This window comes from Protopterus annectens, chromosome 4.part0, assembly GCF_019279795.1.
Source record: "Protopterus annectens isolate FY-2018-M chromosome 4.part0, PAN1.0, whole genome shotgun sequence".
Lineage (NCBI taxonomy): Eukaryota > Metazoa > Chordata > Ceratodontiformes > Protopteridae > Protopterus > Protopterus annectens.
Window position 1 is genome coordinate 192,186,264 of NC_056733.1, and position 14,517 is coordinate 192,200,780.

Here is a 14,517-nt window from a genome sequence, read left to right on the forward strand (position 1 = left end):
GTTCTAAATTTGAATAGGTTCTGTTGTCTCTCTGTGAACCACTCTAAACAGTGTTTTTTTTTTTGGCTGTTTGCAGAAAGAACTCTAACCAGAATGATCACATTCCTAAAAATGATGATCAGCAAATACTTGGAGAACTCCATAAGCTGAAGAAGAGTAAGTATATGCAGACTGAACTATGCTGCTTGCATGTTAGAAGCACTAAAATTTAGATTCTGGTGTTTTTTTTTTTTTAAAAGTAAGTTTGATAGGTTATGCTCTTCTGTATTCCTTTGTAAACGGTGAGCCTGAAGCACCTTTGAGGTGGGGTTAACTACCATAAAGAGGCAAGGTCTGCCAGTAGAAGATTTGCTAAATGATTGGTAATCTGTATTGCTTAGAACAGTGGGCTTGACAAAGATGTTTCAAGATATCTGCATATATTCCAAGATAGTGGAAGTCATAAAGTATGACATACTGTGGGGGAATGGGCATAGTTTGTGGGTGTGACTTTGGAGCTGTATGAGAAACTACCCCCAAATGTTTGTGAAATCTCCTCCCTAAGCTGGTACCACTTAACCATTCCTTATTTGTGTAACCACTATAATTTATTTTTAACAGGTCTGTCTTGTTTGCTGATATCTGCTTAAACATAAGGGTCTATTTTATCACTGTAAATTAAGACTGGGCAGAACATGCATTTGAGACTACCAGGCAGGATGTGCTGATTTGCTTACAACTTGGGTGGTGAGCACAATGAGAAGTGTGGCTTCAACTTGTAAGGATGTATGTTCGAGAAATTTGGTTACTTGGAATCTATGCTTACTTTGGGGAAAGGGGGTGCAACCTTATTTTTGTATAGGGTCATGACTACAGTCTGTTGGTAGCACCTGAGTAACTTAATTTGCATTACCCAAACCTTTCTTTTTCAAGTTGTGGCAGTCTCATAATTGTATAGCATTTGGAGTCAAGAGTCCTGAAATAAGTGGTGGGGGTTGTCATTACTTGTGTAACTGTTGACATGAGAACTCCTTGAAGAAAGTGTGGTAAATGTAGAAGTGAGATGATTAGGAAAGCAATATCATTAACATTTTTAAATGTGTCGTCCTAGGTAAAGATTTCCTCTCCTCTGTGGATCAGCTAGTGATAAAGTACAGGCATTCAAATATAACACTGAAGAAACCACAGTTGTGCGTATTGACATTGGGAACCCTTGATGACACCATCTACTGGGGAAGGCCTGAAATGATGGAGGCGTGGGAAGAATTGTATCTGCCAGAGACTGTGCGTATGAAAGTGATCGGTACAATTGATAATATCCCTTGCCTGGCTCCTGGCCTTCAATTAATTGTGCTTGTTGGAGAGGACTTTTGTGTTTATATTTATGAAAATGAAGAATTGCACAGGGCTGCATTAAGCTTAGAAGACCTTTTAACTAAAGGAGCCACTTTGCCTGGAATAAATGTGTACGAGTATGGAGCAGGATTGCAACCAGAGGTATGTCAAGAGTAATTCATGTCTTCATAGTCATCGACATAAGTGTCTTCTTCACTTGTAAAACTGTGGTTCATAACAGGTAGGCTACAGTGGAACATTCCCCCACACATACATACCCCTTCTGTAGTTGCTATACGAATTATCTGGAAGAAGGATGGGTAATGCATTGGTAAGTGTACACAACTGTAATTTCTGTTTGTTGTACTGCTGCAGTAGTCCTCCTTTATGCAACAGTATCAGTTATGACATTTGTTCTAACATGGGACCTCTCTTGTTCAGTATATATTTCTCTGAGATACAGGCCAACACGGAAGGACTGTGGCTGACCAAGTTCGCAGATGACTGCAAACTGGGTGCCATAATCGACTCTCCAGCCGACACAAGCATCCTCCAAAAGGGCCTCATAGAAACAGACAACTGGTGCCAGAGCCATGGCCTCAAGCTAAATGTCAAAAAGTGTATAGTCATCCCCTTTGGCAAAAACAAAGTGCCCACAAATTACCACATAGGTGGTAATCCATTAAGTACAGAAGAAGTAATTAGGGACCTGGGGACCCAAGTTGATAGCAGTCTCTCATTTGACAACCACGTGGCCAAAGTGGTTAGAAAAACATTTTATATAGCCCACCTAATCATGAAGGGATTCACATCTAGATCAGGGGAGGTCATCGTGCCTCTTTACTCATTGTTCATCAGGCCCATAATTGAGTACAATGCCCCTTTTGGGATGTACCTTACCAGACATCTGCAGCAACTGGAAAGACCCCAAAAGTACCTCACCAAGAGGATCATAGGGCTCAAACAGATGCCATATGCTGCCTGTTTAAAGAAACTCCAGCTCTACTCAGTGGCATACCGCCTGTTCAGAGGCGATCTGTGCCTGACGTATAAAGCCTTGTCCAACCCGGAATTAATGGACATGCTGCACCTCAGAAAATCCAAATCCCATCAAGCTACGCGCTCGAGAGACTTGAACCTCAGCACTGAAATAAATAGGACATGCTGGAGGGACAGATTCATAACCCAGAGGCTCCCTTCACTCTGGAATAAAATCCCAGTCCAGGTTAGGCAGAGTCCCTCATTGACTCTCTTCAAGAGGAATCTTGATGAGTGGATGGGAGATCGTGGGTTTACCCCGGGTATCACTTCTGTGTCACTGTTAGAGGCACAGTATACTAACCTCGAAAAAGGGCATAGCAAAATAAATTTAAAATGGCTGGCGAAAGCCAAACACATTCTGGCTAGGCTTATAAATGCCCTAGGGCAGATAGCCTAGTATGAACCTATGAACCTATTGAATGTCTAGAAGACTCGTGCAGCAGAAGGGAATACTTTCCCATCATTCCAACTCTGCCAGACCTAATTGCAGCATGTAGTACAGTGTATAGAGTGAGCCTCAACGTTCAGGTTATTTTATTGCACTTCAGCTATATTATATATGTGTGTATTGAGTTTTAACTGAGTCTGACTGGACCAAGTCCATTTTCAGTCATGGCCTGGGGGGAGGGGGGGGGGCTCCACAGTGTTGCATGTTTGAGCAGCAACATCGGTGACTGGTACAAGTTTATTGTGAATGTACAGTCTGTCTAGGTAGTCATCTAATGATATAACTATATTTCTATATAGTGAGACAAATACACAAGTTAATGAACTTATAGAAAGTGAAACTAATAAAACATGCCTTGAAAAGCATATAAAGGCATTGGTGAGAGAGGCGAGAAAGGGGTAGGAAGAAGGAAACGGGCACAAATGAAGTGGGAAAAGGAGGGTTGACATTGAGGGGTAGAGAGAGTAGGATGGAAATTTCTTCTATATAAATGTTATCTTGGAAGAACCAAAGGTACGACCTGAGTAATAACATATTTATGTTGGGTGCATACAAACTAGTGCCTGCATTTAGCAATATTGAAAGAAAATCACCTTGTTAGCGGGACCTCAACTAAAAATAAATAAATAAATAAAAGGCAGGAAAACTTGACATCTGTTTTACAGTTGAAATAATCCTCCACTTGAAGGTCTGCCGATTTTACTTCACTCATAATGTTTGTAGGCTGTCCTTAAGGATGATCTCCAGCTTATTCTGGATTTGGGACCTTAAATTTAGCAGTCTTTAGTAATGCAACTGTTGTAGAGCACTTTAGTGCTGTTATGCAAAATTGCAATTTAATGCTGCTAGGCATAGTTTAAATGTTCTGTGGTAGATGTACAGTAACCAGTTCCAGGACAAATATTGTGTTGCACAGAGCATTTTGTGCTGTTATGAAACCCTGTGACCTAATGCTGCTAGGCACTATTATTGATTCTATTGTAGAGCTGCATAATTTACAACAAATTGCAGTAATGGAAGTGATTTAAAAATTAGCCCTTTTTTTGTTTATAGGGCTGCAAGGCCCCCCAGACCAACCTGCACCTCTCTTTTAGTCAGGGGAAGGGGGAGGATGTGCTTCCCACCTTTAATATATTCCTAGTCTGAGGTTGACAATCTTTGAGAAAATAAATACCCCATTAGTTTGTTTTCATAATTTGATGATTTGTTGAGGATGCAATTCGCTTTTTGTCTTTTACTCTTACTCTGAAATATATTGTTTGGTACAAGATGCTCTTCTAGCAATATCTAGTCCCTAGTTTCAGTGGTTTGAATCCAGTTTTGAGTATCGACAATATTTTGTCCTGCTGTTGAAGAAAACATTTTTTTTTTGTTGTATTGTAGTATGTTTAAAGGACAGCAGGATTCTATTAAATGTTCATCTTCTCTGTCCTTTTTCTCCCTATTTGTCCCTGCTATGAATAAACACGGCATTTAAAATATTTAAAATTGACTGTTTCTCTCCCCTAGAAGACAGTGGGGTTCTATTAAATGTTCAAGTTCTGTCCTGTCCTTTTTCTCCCCATTTGTCCCTGCTTTGAATAAACACGGCATTTAAAATATTTTAAATGGAGTGTTTCTCTCCCCTAGAAACAGTACCTTACTGTACTGTGGTGGTGGTTTCACTTTCAAAACACTTTTATCCCGCCCTTACTATAGTCTCCAATTTATTGATGTCATCAGGGCCACCGAATACAGGTAGTTTTCTGGCCAGTTGCCTGACATCACCATGACTGTCCTAAAAACCCACCCATGCTGTGATGTCACACCTCCCTGGTCCTTCCCCTGCCCATACAGAAAGTAAAGGCTAGAACAAGGAAACTGCATGAGTAAAGTCTCCTGCTGTAAGCAGTCAATCACAGCAGATAACTGCTCAAATTACCCATGGCACTTTGACAGCTAGGGAAGTTAGGTGTGAAGGGGGTTGGGAGAGGAGTCAAATTCAGGCTTCACAAAAAATGCAGTTTAGGTATTCTAAAAACCAGCAGTAAAAAAATAAATAAAAATTTTGAAATTATGTTCTGTGGCATTTGCACTTTGTGTTTTAATAGTCATTGAACAGCAACTGACTGAAAATCAGCAGTGTATGCATGTAAAATCGATGCAGTGACTAGCTTTAGGAAGAAAGGCCTCTGTGATGCAACTTACAGACAAGCACTGCATTTTGGGATGCCTAGAGGCAGACTAAACTATCAGAATTACTTCAAGATGCCAGGCCCCATGTGGTCAGACTCAGAAATTATGTATAAAAATATTTAAAAACCTGTAAATCCCAGAGCCGTGTTTAAAATGCAGGAAACGCCATACCATGATGAAATAATTTTTTGAGTCTGTGTGCCCCGTTCTCCTTTCAAAGTGAGTTTACAAGCATGATGTTATGTGATCCTATCTCGCCTACATTCTGAATGATGGGTTCGGAGCCGATCCCTCGGCTCCGACTCGGCACGCTTATGCCAAAGAGCGAAGTCTCTTATTGGCTGAGCTTACTATATCCCAGGATGCACCACCAACAGTCCCCCAGATCTCGTTTGCCGCTTAACTGCAAGGACGTGGTCTCGAGCTGGCTGGGCTGAGTAGCTTTATTAACTACTTTTTCTGTCAGTTTTTGTGCTTGTATTTCAAAACAAAAGCCGTTTTAACGGCTATTGCTATTTCTATTGCTATTGATATTGTGTTCGATTGAGTAGAAATTTATTGTGTGTGATTGTGTAGAGTTTGTTTTGGCGCCCACTTCCAATCCAGGGCCTTTTTGGTCAAACTCTTTAACTGAACTTTTAGTGTTTAAAGTTCCCGGTTATTACACCTAAGGTTGTGTTTTACACAGTTTCTGTAAGCCTTCGGCTTTTTTGTCATTACCGATTCTACAGTGATTAAATTTCCTGTCAGGAATTGTTAGCATTATGTCTCAAGCCCCTAGGCCTTCGGGCTTTAAAAAATGTACTAAATGTGCTTTTAAGATGTCTGTCACTGATGACCATCTACTTTGTGTTTATTGTTTAGGGGCAAAGCACTTGCAGGAGTCATGCAGCGTGTGTCACGCTTTTTCCTCTAGGGTCCTCCAGGAGAGGAAAAATAAATTAATTCTTAAAGGGTTGATTAAACCCTCTTTGAAGAAGCCTTGTCTTCCTCCGACTCCTGCCAAAAGAAAAGGGCTTGGCTCCGACCAGTCCGTCGGATCCGACTGCCAAGAGACCTAGGCAGGCCTCTCCTTCGGCTCCAAAGACTTGGAGCCGAGGTCGAACGGTCTGCCTCGATGCCTCCAGTATCGACTCCTCGGACTTCGGAGCCGATGGCTGGGGCATCGAGGCGGGTCACCTTCGGCTCCACTGCTCGGAGCCGACAAGGGTCGCCAGCTCAGACACTTCCTCCTCGGCGCCGAAGTCTACCTCGGCACCGATGGAATCTGGTGTGTGTTTCCTCGGCGCCGATTCTCATCGAGTCGCCTCGAGCCGGTCCCCTAGTCCATTGGGGCCGAGGGAGAGGTCTTCGAACCCGCTCTGTTTCCTCTCGGTCTTCGAGAATGTCGGATTCTGATATAGACAGGGTGCTCCAAAGACTTTTCCAGTCCCCAGTCTTCCAAAATTGTTTCGGCTCCGACCCAGTTGGCTTCGGAGCCGATGGCCATGACCCATCCCATTGCTATTCCTCCTCCGACTGCTTCGCTCCGTCGAGCAGGTGCTCTTGGAGCCGGTGGAGATCTCAGGGTCGGCTCCGACCCTTACTCCAACCCGGGCCTCGGGTCCGAGTTTGGTACGCTGGACTTCTTCAGCTGGACCCGAGGGTGATGTTTCGGGACCGATGCTCGGTTCAGAGCCTCCCTCTCGGTGCTTGGCTGCGGGACTTCCGTCTACTATCATGGCCCCGGAGACTGGACGCTCCCAGGATTCTGGAGGTCCGGCTTTCAGGGCCATGAGGAGTGCCTTGGCCAAATCCTCTTCGACCATCTCTCCGGTTTTACCAGCACCTTCCCTGGGCGTGGAGACTGGGTCCTTGGTAGTCCCCCTGTCTATGGCCAGCGGAGCCCCGAGGCCTGAGGTTACCCCCAGTGGGGGTTCCCTCTTCCTGAGGGTTTTTCGGAGTCCTCTCCAGAGGAACCCCCAAGGAAGAGATCGTGCAAGAGGAAGCACGTGGACTCCCCCGAGTCTATCACATCGGACACGGATATGGATGATGCAGAGGGGTCCCCTAAGTCGTCCTCGGATGATGTCTCCTTTGCAGACATCTTGGAGATCCTCAAACAACGAGGCGGCTGGATGTCCAAACCCCCCTCTGCGGACGAATCAGTGCTCCTCAAGGCCTTTGGGGCTCAGCCCTCCGCCTCCTGGGTGTCTCCGCCCTTCGACGAGCTTCTGGATTTAGTTTGTCGAAGGGCGTGGGAACACCCGGATACTGTGGAACCAGTCCCTTCTCGTCCAAACAAATTCTTATCTGCTCCCCCCGAGAAGGAGTTCCTTACCAAGGGCGTGGCTGTAGATGCCATGGTGGTGGCATCTGCTACACAGCAGGACGTGGCAGAGGCTTCAACGTCCATCCATCCTCCTAATAAGGAGTCTAGGAGTATGGATAGGTACGGGAAGCGCACCCTGACTTCAGCGGCCTTTACCTTAAGGTCTCTGAATTATTTGGCACATTTTACTAGGCTTCAGAGGGATCTGGTCAAGGAGTTGTCAGACTCCCTCTCGGGTAACCTACCTGAGCAGCTAGCCCAGTCCGTTAGCTCTCAGTTGGCTATCCTGACGTCAATTGCTAACTCGTCCATGAGGCTCATATCTTATGCGGCCGAAGGGGCGGGTAGAGCGGCAGGCACAGGCGTGGCTCTACGTAGACAGGCCTGGCTCCGCTTGTGTCAGTTCTTGGAGGCCTTCAAGTCTTCCTTCGCCGACGCTCCCTTTGATGGGTCCTCATTGTTTGGACCCAAGGTGAAAGACACCCTTACCGCTGTGAGCAAGAGGGAAAAACGTTATCTGTCGTGGGGCCCGTTATTCCACTCCCTTCGGCCTTACCCCAAGGCCAAAGGAGGGAAAATGTGGTTCGGAAATCTCGCAAGTTTTTCTCCCAACAGCAGGAAGATTCCCTCCAGAGGCAGAGGGCGGGAAATTTTTCAGGGAGACGCCGTCCCAGAGGCGGCAGAGGGCCCCGCAATTCTGGAGACCGCGAGTCCTTTCGTGGCTCTTCAGCCTCCCACACGACATGAGGGATTGCCCGGCTGTGCTGCTCGAGCCAGTCGGGTGTCGCTTTGCCAAGCACCTAAAAGCCTGGGAGTCAATCACTCAGGACAGATGGGTGCTTCGGATAATTGCCGGAGGTTACATCATCCCATTCAAATACTCACCCCTCCGTCCAAGAGAATCCCGGACCCACCACCCAGTCAAAGGGAAATAGCAGCCGCAGAAGCTTCAAAGCTGCTACAAAAGGAGTCATCCAACCGGTCCCCACAGACCAAATCGGATTAGGAAATTACTCCAGGTTCTTTTAGTGCCAAAAGACAGGGGACCTGAGACCAATATTGGATCTCAGCAGACTGAACCTATCCGTTGAAATCCAAATTCGAATGGTCACGTTGCAATCCATTCTCCGTTGTTGGAGAAGGATGTTTGGATGTGCTCCATAGACCTCAAGGACGCCTATTATCACATACCGATACATCAGGCGTCCAGAAGGTATCTGCGCTTCAGCCTGGGAGCCAGTCATTACCAATTTTGTGCTCTGCCCTTTGGCCTCACCACAGCCCCCAGGGTGTTCACCAAGTGTTTGGCAGTAGTGACGGCTCACCTGAGGAGCCTTGGATTCCAAGTGTTTCCCTATCTCGACGACTGGCTCCTGACTGCCACCACCAGGCATCTACTTATGGACAACCTCAAAGCCACCATCTCCTGGGTGTTTCCATGGGGATTACATTCAATTGGTCAAAGTCTGTCTTGCTGCCCTCTCAGCGCATAAAGTTTATAGGAGCAGAGATAGACTCAAGATTGATGCGTGTCTTTCTTCCTGCCGAAAGGATCCGAACCTTACAGGGCCAAGTGCAAGCTCTGATCTCGAGATCCAAAGCCCCAGCCAGGATGGTCCTACAGGTTCTAGGCTCAATGTCTGCCACGGTACTTTTAGTTCCTCTAGCAAGGTTACACATGAGGATTCTTCAGTGGCTCTTATCAACTCAATGGACCTTTCAAGATCTCCCACTCAATCATCTCATCATGATTACGGAAATATGCAAAAGGGACCTCGCTGGTGGCTTCAGACATCCAACTTAGATCAGGGCAACCCTTTGTTCTCCCTCCAGCGGTTACCCTGACGACAGATGCCTCCCAGATAGGGTGGGGGCATTGTCTGGGCAGGCTAGTTCAGGGCTCCTGGCTTCCGGACAAGCTCTTCTCCACATCAACGTGTTGGAGATGAGGGCTGTACCGATCCCTACAGGCCTTACACAAGTTCCTTCCTCAGGGTATCATCGCCATCCACACAGACAACATGTCGGTGGTTTGGTATCTGAACAAACAAGGAGGGACCAGATCGTATCCCCTTTGCAGAGAGGCCATAAGTGTGGGAATGGGCTGTAGCTACCAACCGCTTCTTGGTAGCGACCCACATCCCGGAAAGTCAAATGTATTGGCGGACAAATTAAGCAGGACAATTCTCTCTCCTCACGAATGGTCTCTAAACCGCACAGTAGCAGCCCAGGTTTTCAAGAGATGGGGGACGCCGTGCTGCGATCTATTTGCGACTCCACAAAACACCAAGTGCCAAAGATTCTTCTCCTTGATTCCACATCAGGAAGTACCGGCCATGGATGCTCTAGCTCAACCCTGGCCAACAGGCTTGCTTTATGCTTTTCCTCCAATCCCACTCCTTCCCAAAGTCATTCAAAAAGCTTCCCAGCTAAGGTCTTCAATAATTCTGATTGCCCCATACTGGCCTCGTCAGATATGGTTTCCTTACCTGAAAAAGCATGCAGTGGACGATCCGTGGACCTTAGACCTGATCCCGGATTTGCTAATCCATCAGTCGGGACATTGGCATCAGTCTCTTCAATCTCTGAAATTGACAGCTTGGCTCCTCCACTTCCGACCTTAGTCAGAAGCCACACACTAGACCCGGAAGTTGTTCACATTTTGTCTTCGCCCATAAACCCACCACTAACAAATTGTACCTCAGTAAGTGGAAGAGGTTTGCTATCTGGGCTCAACTCAAGGGCTTAGACCCTATCACTGCTCCTGTCCCAGAGGTTTTGAAATTCTTAACATCCCTATTTAATCAGGGATCTTCTGTCTCAACTATTAAAGTTCAACTAGCTGCTATTTCTAAATTCCATGAATCTACGGATCCTCCTTTGATGAGCAGCAGGCTATGCAAAACATTCATTAAAGGTGCGAGTCTGTTAAGACCACCAGTTTTTCATCCTGCACCTCCGTGGGATCTTGATTTAGTGCTTCGCATTAACATCTCCCCTTTGAACCGGCTGCTACATGCGAATTAAAATATCTGTCATGGAAAACGGCATTCTTAGTGGCTATTACTTCAGCAAGAAGAGTCTCAGAGCTTCAAGCCCTGTCTATTAAACCACCATATCTGATTTTCCACAAAGATAGAGTATCTCTTAGGCCTAATCCATCCTTTGTCCCAAAGGTCTGCTCTAGTTTCTGTCTTCAACAATCCCTAGAACTACCAGTTTTCTTTCCAAAATTCTCTAATGAGGCAGAATACACTCTCCATAAATTGGATGTTCACAGGCAATTACGCTTCTATTTAGACAGGACCCAGCAACTTCGTAAGTCAGACCAGTTGTTCGTGTCCTTCTCAGATAATAAATTGGGCCAAACCATCACAAAAGCTACAATCTCAAAATGGATCAGAGATTGCATAACTCAGGCCTATTCTTCTTCAAATAAGCAACTCGCATCATCTATCAAAGCTCATTCTACCAGAGCTATGGCTACTTCTATAGCTTTTCATTCCAAGCTCGCTATTTCGGAAATTTGTGCTGCGGCTACTTGGTCCAACCCGCACACTTTCATTTCCCACTACAAATTGGATGTGGCATCTAAAGGACGAGCTTCATTTGGTTCCACGGTACTCAGGAGTGTTTTCCAGTGAGCCACCCAGGATTCAGGTGCTAGGGACGCTGTCCCATCATTCAGAATGTAGGCGAGATAGGATCACATAACATCTTTTAGTTATGTACTCACCATAACTTCAGATGTTTGGGATCCATCTCGCCTACATTCCTGATACCCACCCTCCTTCGCCCTACCTTGCAGATCAGAAGAGATTGAACGGTTTGAGCTCCACTGTTTTATCTTGTTTCATCTGACGATGTTATATAAGCAGGGTATGCATGTGTGCATGTATGCGGACAAACTAGATCTGGGGGACTGTTGGTGGTGCATCCTGGGATATAGTAAGCTCAGCCAATAAGAGACTTCGCTCTTTGGCATAAGCGTGCCGAGTCGGAGCCGAGGGATCGGCTCCGAACCCATCATTCAGAATGTAGGCGAGATGGATCCCAAACATCTGAAGTTATGGTGAGTACATAACTAAAAGTTCTACACCGCAAATTAACAAATGCATGCTTTTGATTTGTAGAGAATTTTTCATTGTCATTCAGTTATTTGTTTTTTCATTTTCAGACTGCAGAAGAATGTTTGGAATTGATGAAAGAGGCTGGTATAGAAAAAATCTCAGCAGACACAAGAGCATTTGTAAATGGCAATGCAGATGAGGTATTCGAGATGTTACAGTATCTGGCTGAACTGTAGTTGAAATAAAGTACTTGAGAAATACCCTCTTAACTGCACTATACAGTACTTGACTTGAGAAGATACGTTTCACTTGCCAACCTATAAGGGAACCAGTTGTTTTGGACCTTCTGTATTTCTACATTCCTGTGGCTCCATCAGTTCTAGAACCAAGGATCAAAATCTTAAATCTAAGAACATGATGGTGGAACAGGTTTATAAGTTGAAGTCTCCCGGACCTCTGGAAACTTCCCTGTCACATTTAAGCACTGCAACTCTGTCTTCCTTTAAATGTAACCTAGATTAGTGGCTAGATATTCACAAATTTACTCTGGGATTGACTGGAGTATTAATTTCAGGACTAAAGTTCTAATTGCATAGTTCTGTTGTCTTGCTTTCATAAAAATGAAGTAAATAGCTTTGTTAAATTGTATATTGCCTTGGATATTTAGAAATTATTTTTCTTCAGACATATGCAGTTTCCAGGATATCTTGGAGTGGTATGTTAAACACAGAAATCTGATCTCACCACAATGTAGTCAAATAAAAAGCTGAATTGCAAGTAGTAATCCAAAAAACGATTAGTAGCCGTGATGGTAGTTTAAGAATCTTCTTTAATAAAAACACAGTGGGTAAAGGTAAGCGCTTTCGCGTGGTCACAGCCACGCTTCTTCAGACAATGAAAAACCCTACACACAGTACTTAAATAGTGCAACAATTAAGGACCAACCCTATGTAATTAGATGCATCAATTATTATTTAAAACGGCACTGTCAACAAATGGTAAAACTTCATTCATAATGTGTACTTATAAAAACAACTAATATAGGACTGATAAACAGTTCAAAGTAAAACCTGCATATATAAATGCTTATAAAACATAATATACAATTAAAAAATCATAAGTTATTCAGAAACTAAGCTTTCACACTCTTGCAAAACTAAATATTAACAACCATTACACTGAGAAAAGTTCCGGTTGCTATCATACCAATCGAATATTCACCGGAAACAAACCAATTGCCACTAGAGCAGTATTTGTAAAGTAATTTTTTTGAAAAGGAAAATCTTTTCTTTTCTTTACTTGTCTATAATGATACCATAGAAACTCAGTTATTGTAAACGGTATTGCTGTTTCCGAATTAACTGAGGTTTTGAAATATTGTACAAATATATAGACAATCATATAACACAGTTATAGTAAAAAACTCGATGGGGACTTAACAGCATACTTCATACATATTCAAGATGATATATGCTCTCTCATGTAAGTCTTACTATTCGTGGTCTATCTAAATATAAAGAAGCTTAAAAATGAACTTTAAAATATGAGTGTAGCAAATTGTCAGCGGTAACTTGCTAAGCAAAAAGTTACGTGCATAGTGGAGCGACCAAGCTGACAAATCTATACTAAGTTAATTAAATTAATTAATTAAAACCCTATATCTAATTTTCAGATGTTATAGGGTACAAAGTATCTAAATATGAAGTTTAAAACCATAAATGTACAAGGTTAAAAACATGTATACCTACATTAGTATCTACATTTAATATAATAATAATAACAACCTTATGTATAGGGTTCACCCTTCATGAAGCTAGTTGCCTTATTTAAAGGACGTAACAGCACTATTTCTAAAAGGCTGTTTATTATATTTAGAAAGTATATATAAATGTACAAAAATATACACAGAATATGTATATTAAGTCCATTCATTACTTGGAGTGGGGACGAATGGAGAATTTCTCTAATCCTTTCTGGACACTGGAAACCACTAAACTGAGATCAGGGGTGCATTCTTTTCAGGAGAGATCTGGTGACTCTGCTAGTCCACCAGGAAGACCTGATGTAAAAAGAAATATGTTGACTCTCTTTATAGTCTCCCTGTCTAGCTACAGACTTGTCGAAACAGAGGTCTTGCCCAAATCTCCACCTGAAGATGCAACCTTCAGCTTTCTCTGACTCATAATTTCCAGGCAGTTGTCATAGGTGGTGTCTTATGGGGTTGGAGGGGGTTGAGTCATCCCTCAGGGGAGGGATACTCCAAAGGGGAGTTAATGTATTTCATCGCAGTCTCTTCCTGGGGGTAAGAGTCGTCCGAACTCTGCTGAGAAGGTCCCATATTTCAGCAGTGTAGTGGTTTCCATTATCCAAACAGAGACCAGATAAATGACTTTCTGGTAAGTACATAACAATGTTTGTTTGTTTTTTGTTTTGTTTTTTTTTTTTTTCCTTCTGTGCACATCTGATTTAAGTTTCTTTATTAAAATCTTGTAAAACTTGTAAAAATGTAAAATAAAAAATTATATATTGTGAAATAAGATTATCAAATGTTTTTTCAGCGGTTTTTAAACATTATCTTCATTTGAACTCAAAAACTACAAGAACCTACTTGACATGCTGATTTATTACCATTTCTGAACTATGTGATGCTGGTAAGATAAGTTAGTACAATAGCTTGTCCAAGTAAAGGGTAGTGGTAGGCCAAAAGGCAGGTAACTGAAGTGGGGCATTGCAAGTATTGACTTCAGTGGCATCTCCTCTACAGCTGGTTTCTTTCTGTTGGTCACCTGCCAGGAATGGCTCCCTAAAGCCTTTCAAAGGTTGATGTAGATACCAGAAAATGAATTAATGAAATTTAAGGCGCACCTAAGCATACGCACTTCGGTACTTAATGATTGTCTCCCTAGTGGAAGTACATATGCTTATCTATTCAGAGCGCACTGTCCTTTGGCCTCGCCACCACCACCCCCTGCATGTTTACCAAGTGCATGGTAGTTGTAGCAGTCTGGCTCAAGCTGCAAGGATTCCAGGTCTTTCTTCATCTGAAAAATTGGCATCTCATCACCTCCCCAAGGACATCTTTAGGGCCAGGGACGACTTGGGAGTCATCATGAACTGTCAAAAGTCCAGCCTTCAGCCGGTTCAGTTGGAGTTCATAG

At 43.6% G+C, this 14,517-nt stretch overlaps 1 protein-coding gene across 1 annotated transcript in view; it reads left to right on the forward strand.

The window, feature by feature from the left end:
• Positions 1-13,896, forward strand: part of LOC122799250 — a 151,164-nt gene extending 137,268 nt beyond the window's left edge. The window contains exons 3-5 of the mRNA XM_044068191.1: positions 77-156; positions 1,091-1,476; positions 11,467-13,896. Of these exons, the coding sequence (XP_043924126.1) occupies positions 77-156; positions 1,091-1,476; positions 11,467-11,595 (595 nt within the window). The 3' untranslated portion in view covers positions 11,596-13,896. The remainder of the gene's footprint in view (positions 1-76; positions 157-1,090; positions 1,477-11,466) is intronic.
• Positions 13,897-14,517: the final 621 nt, after the last annotated feature.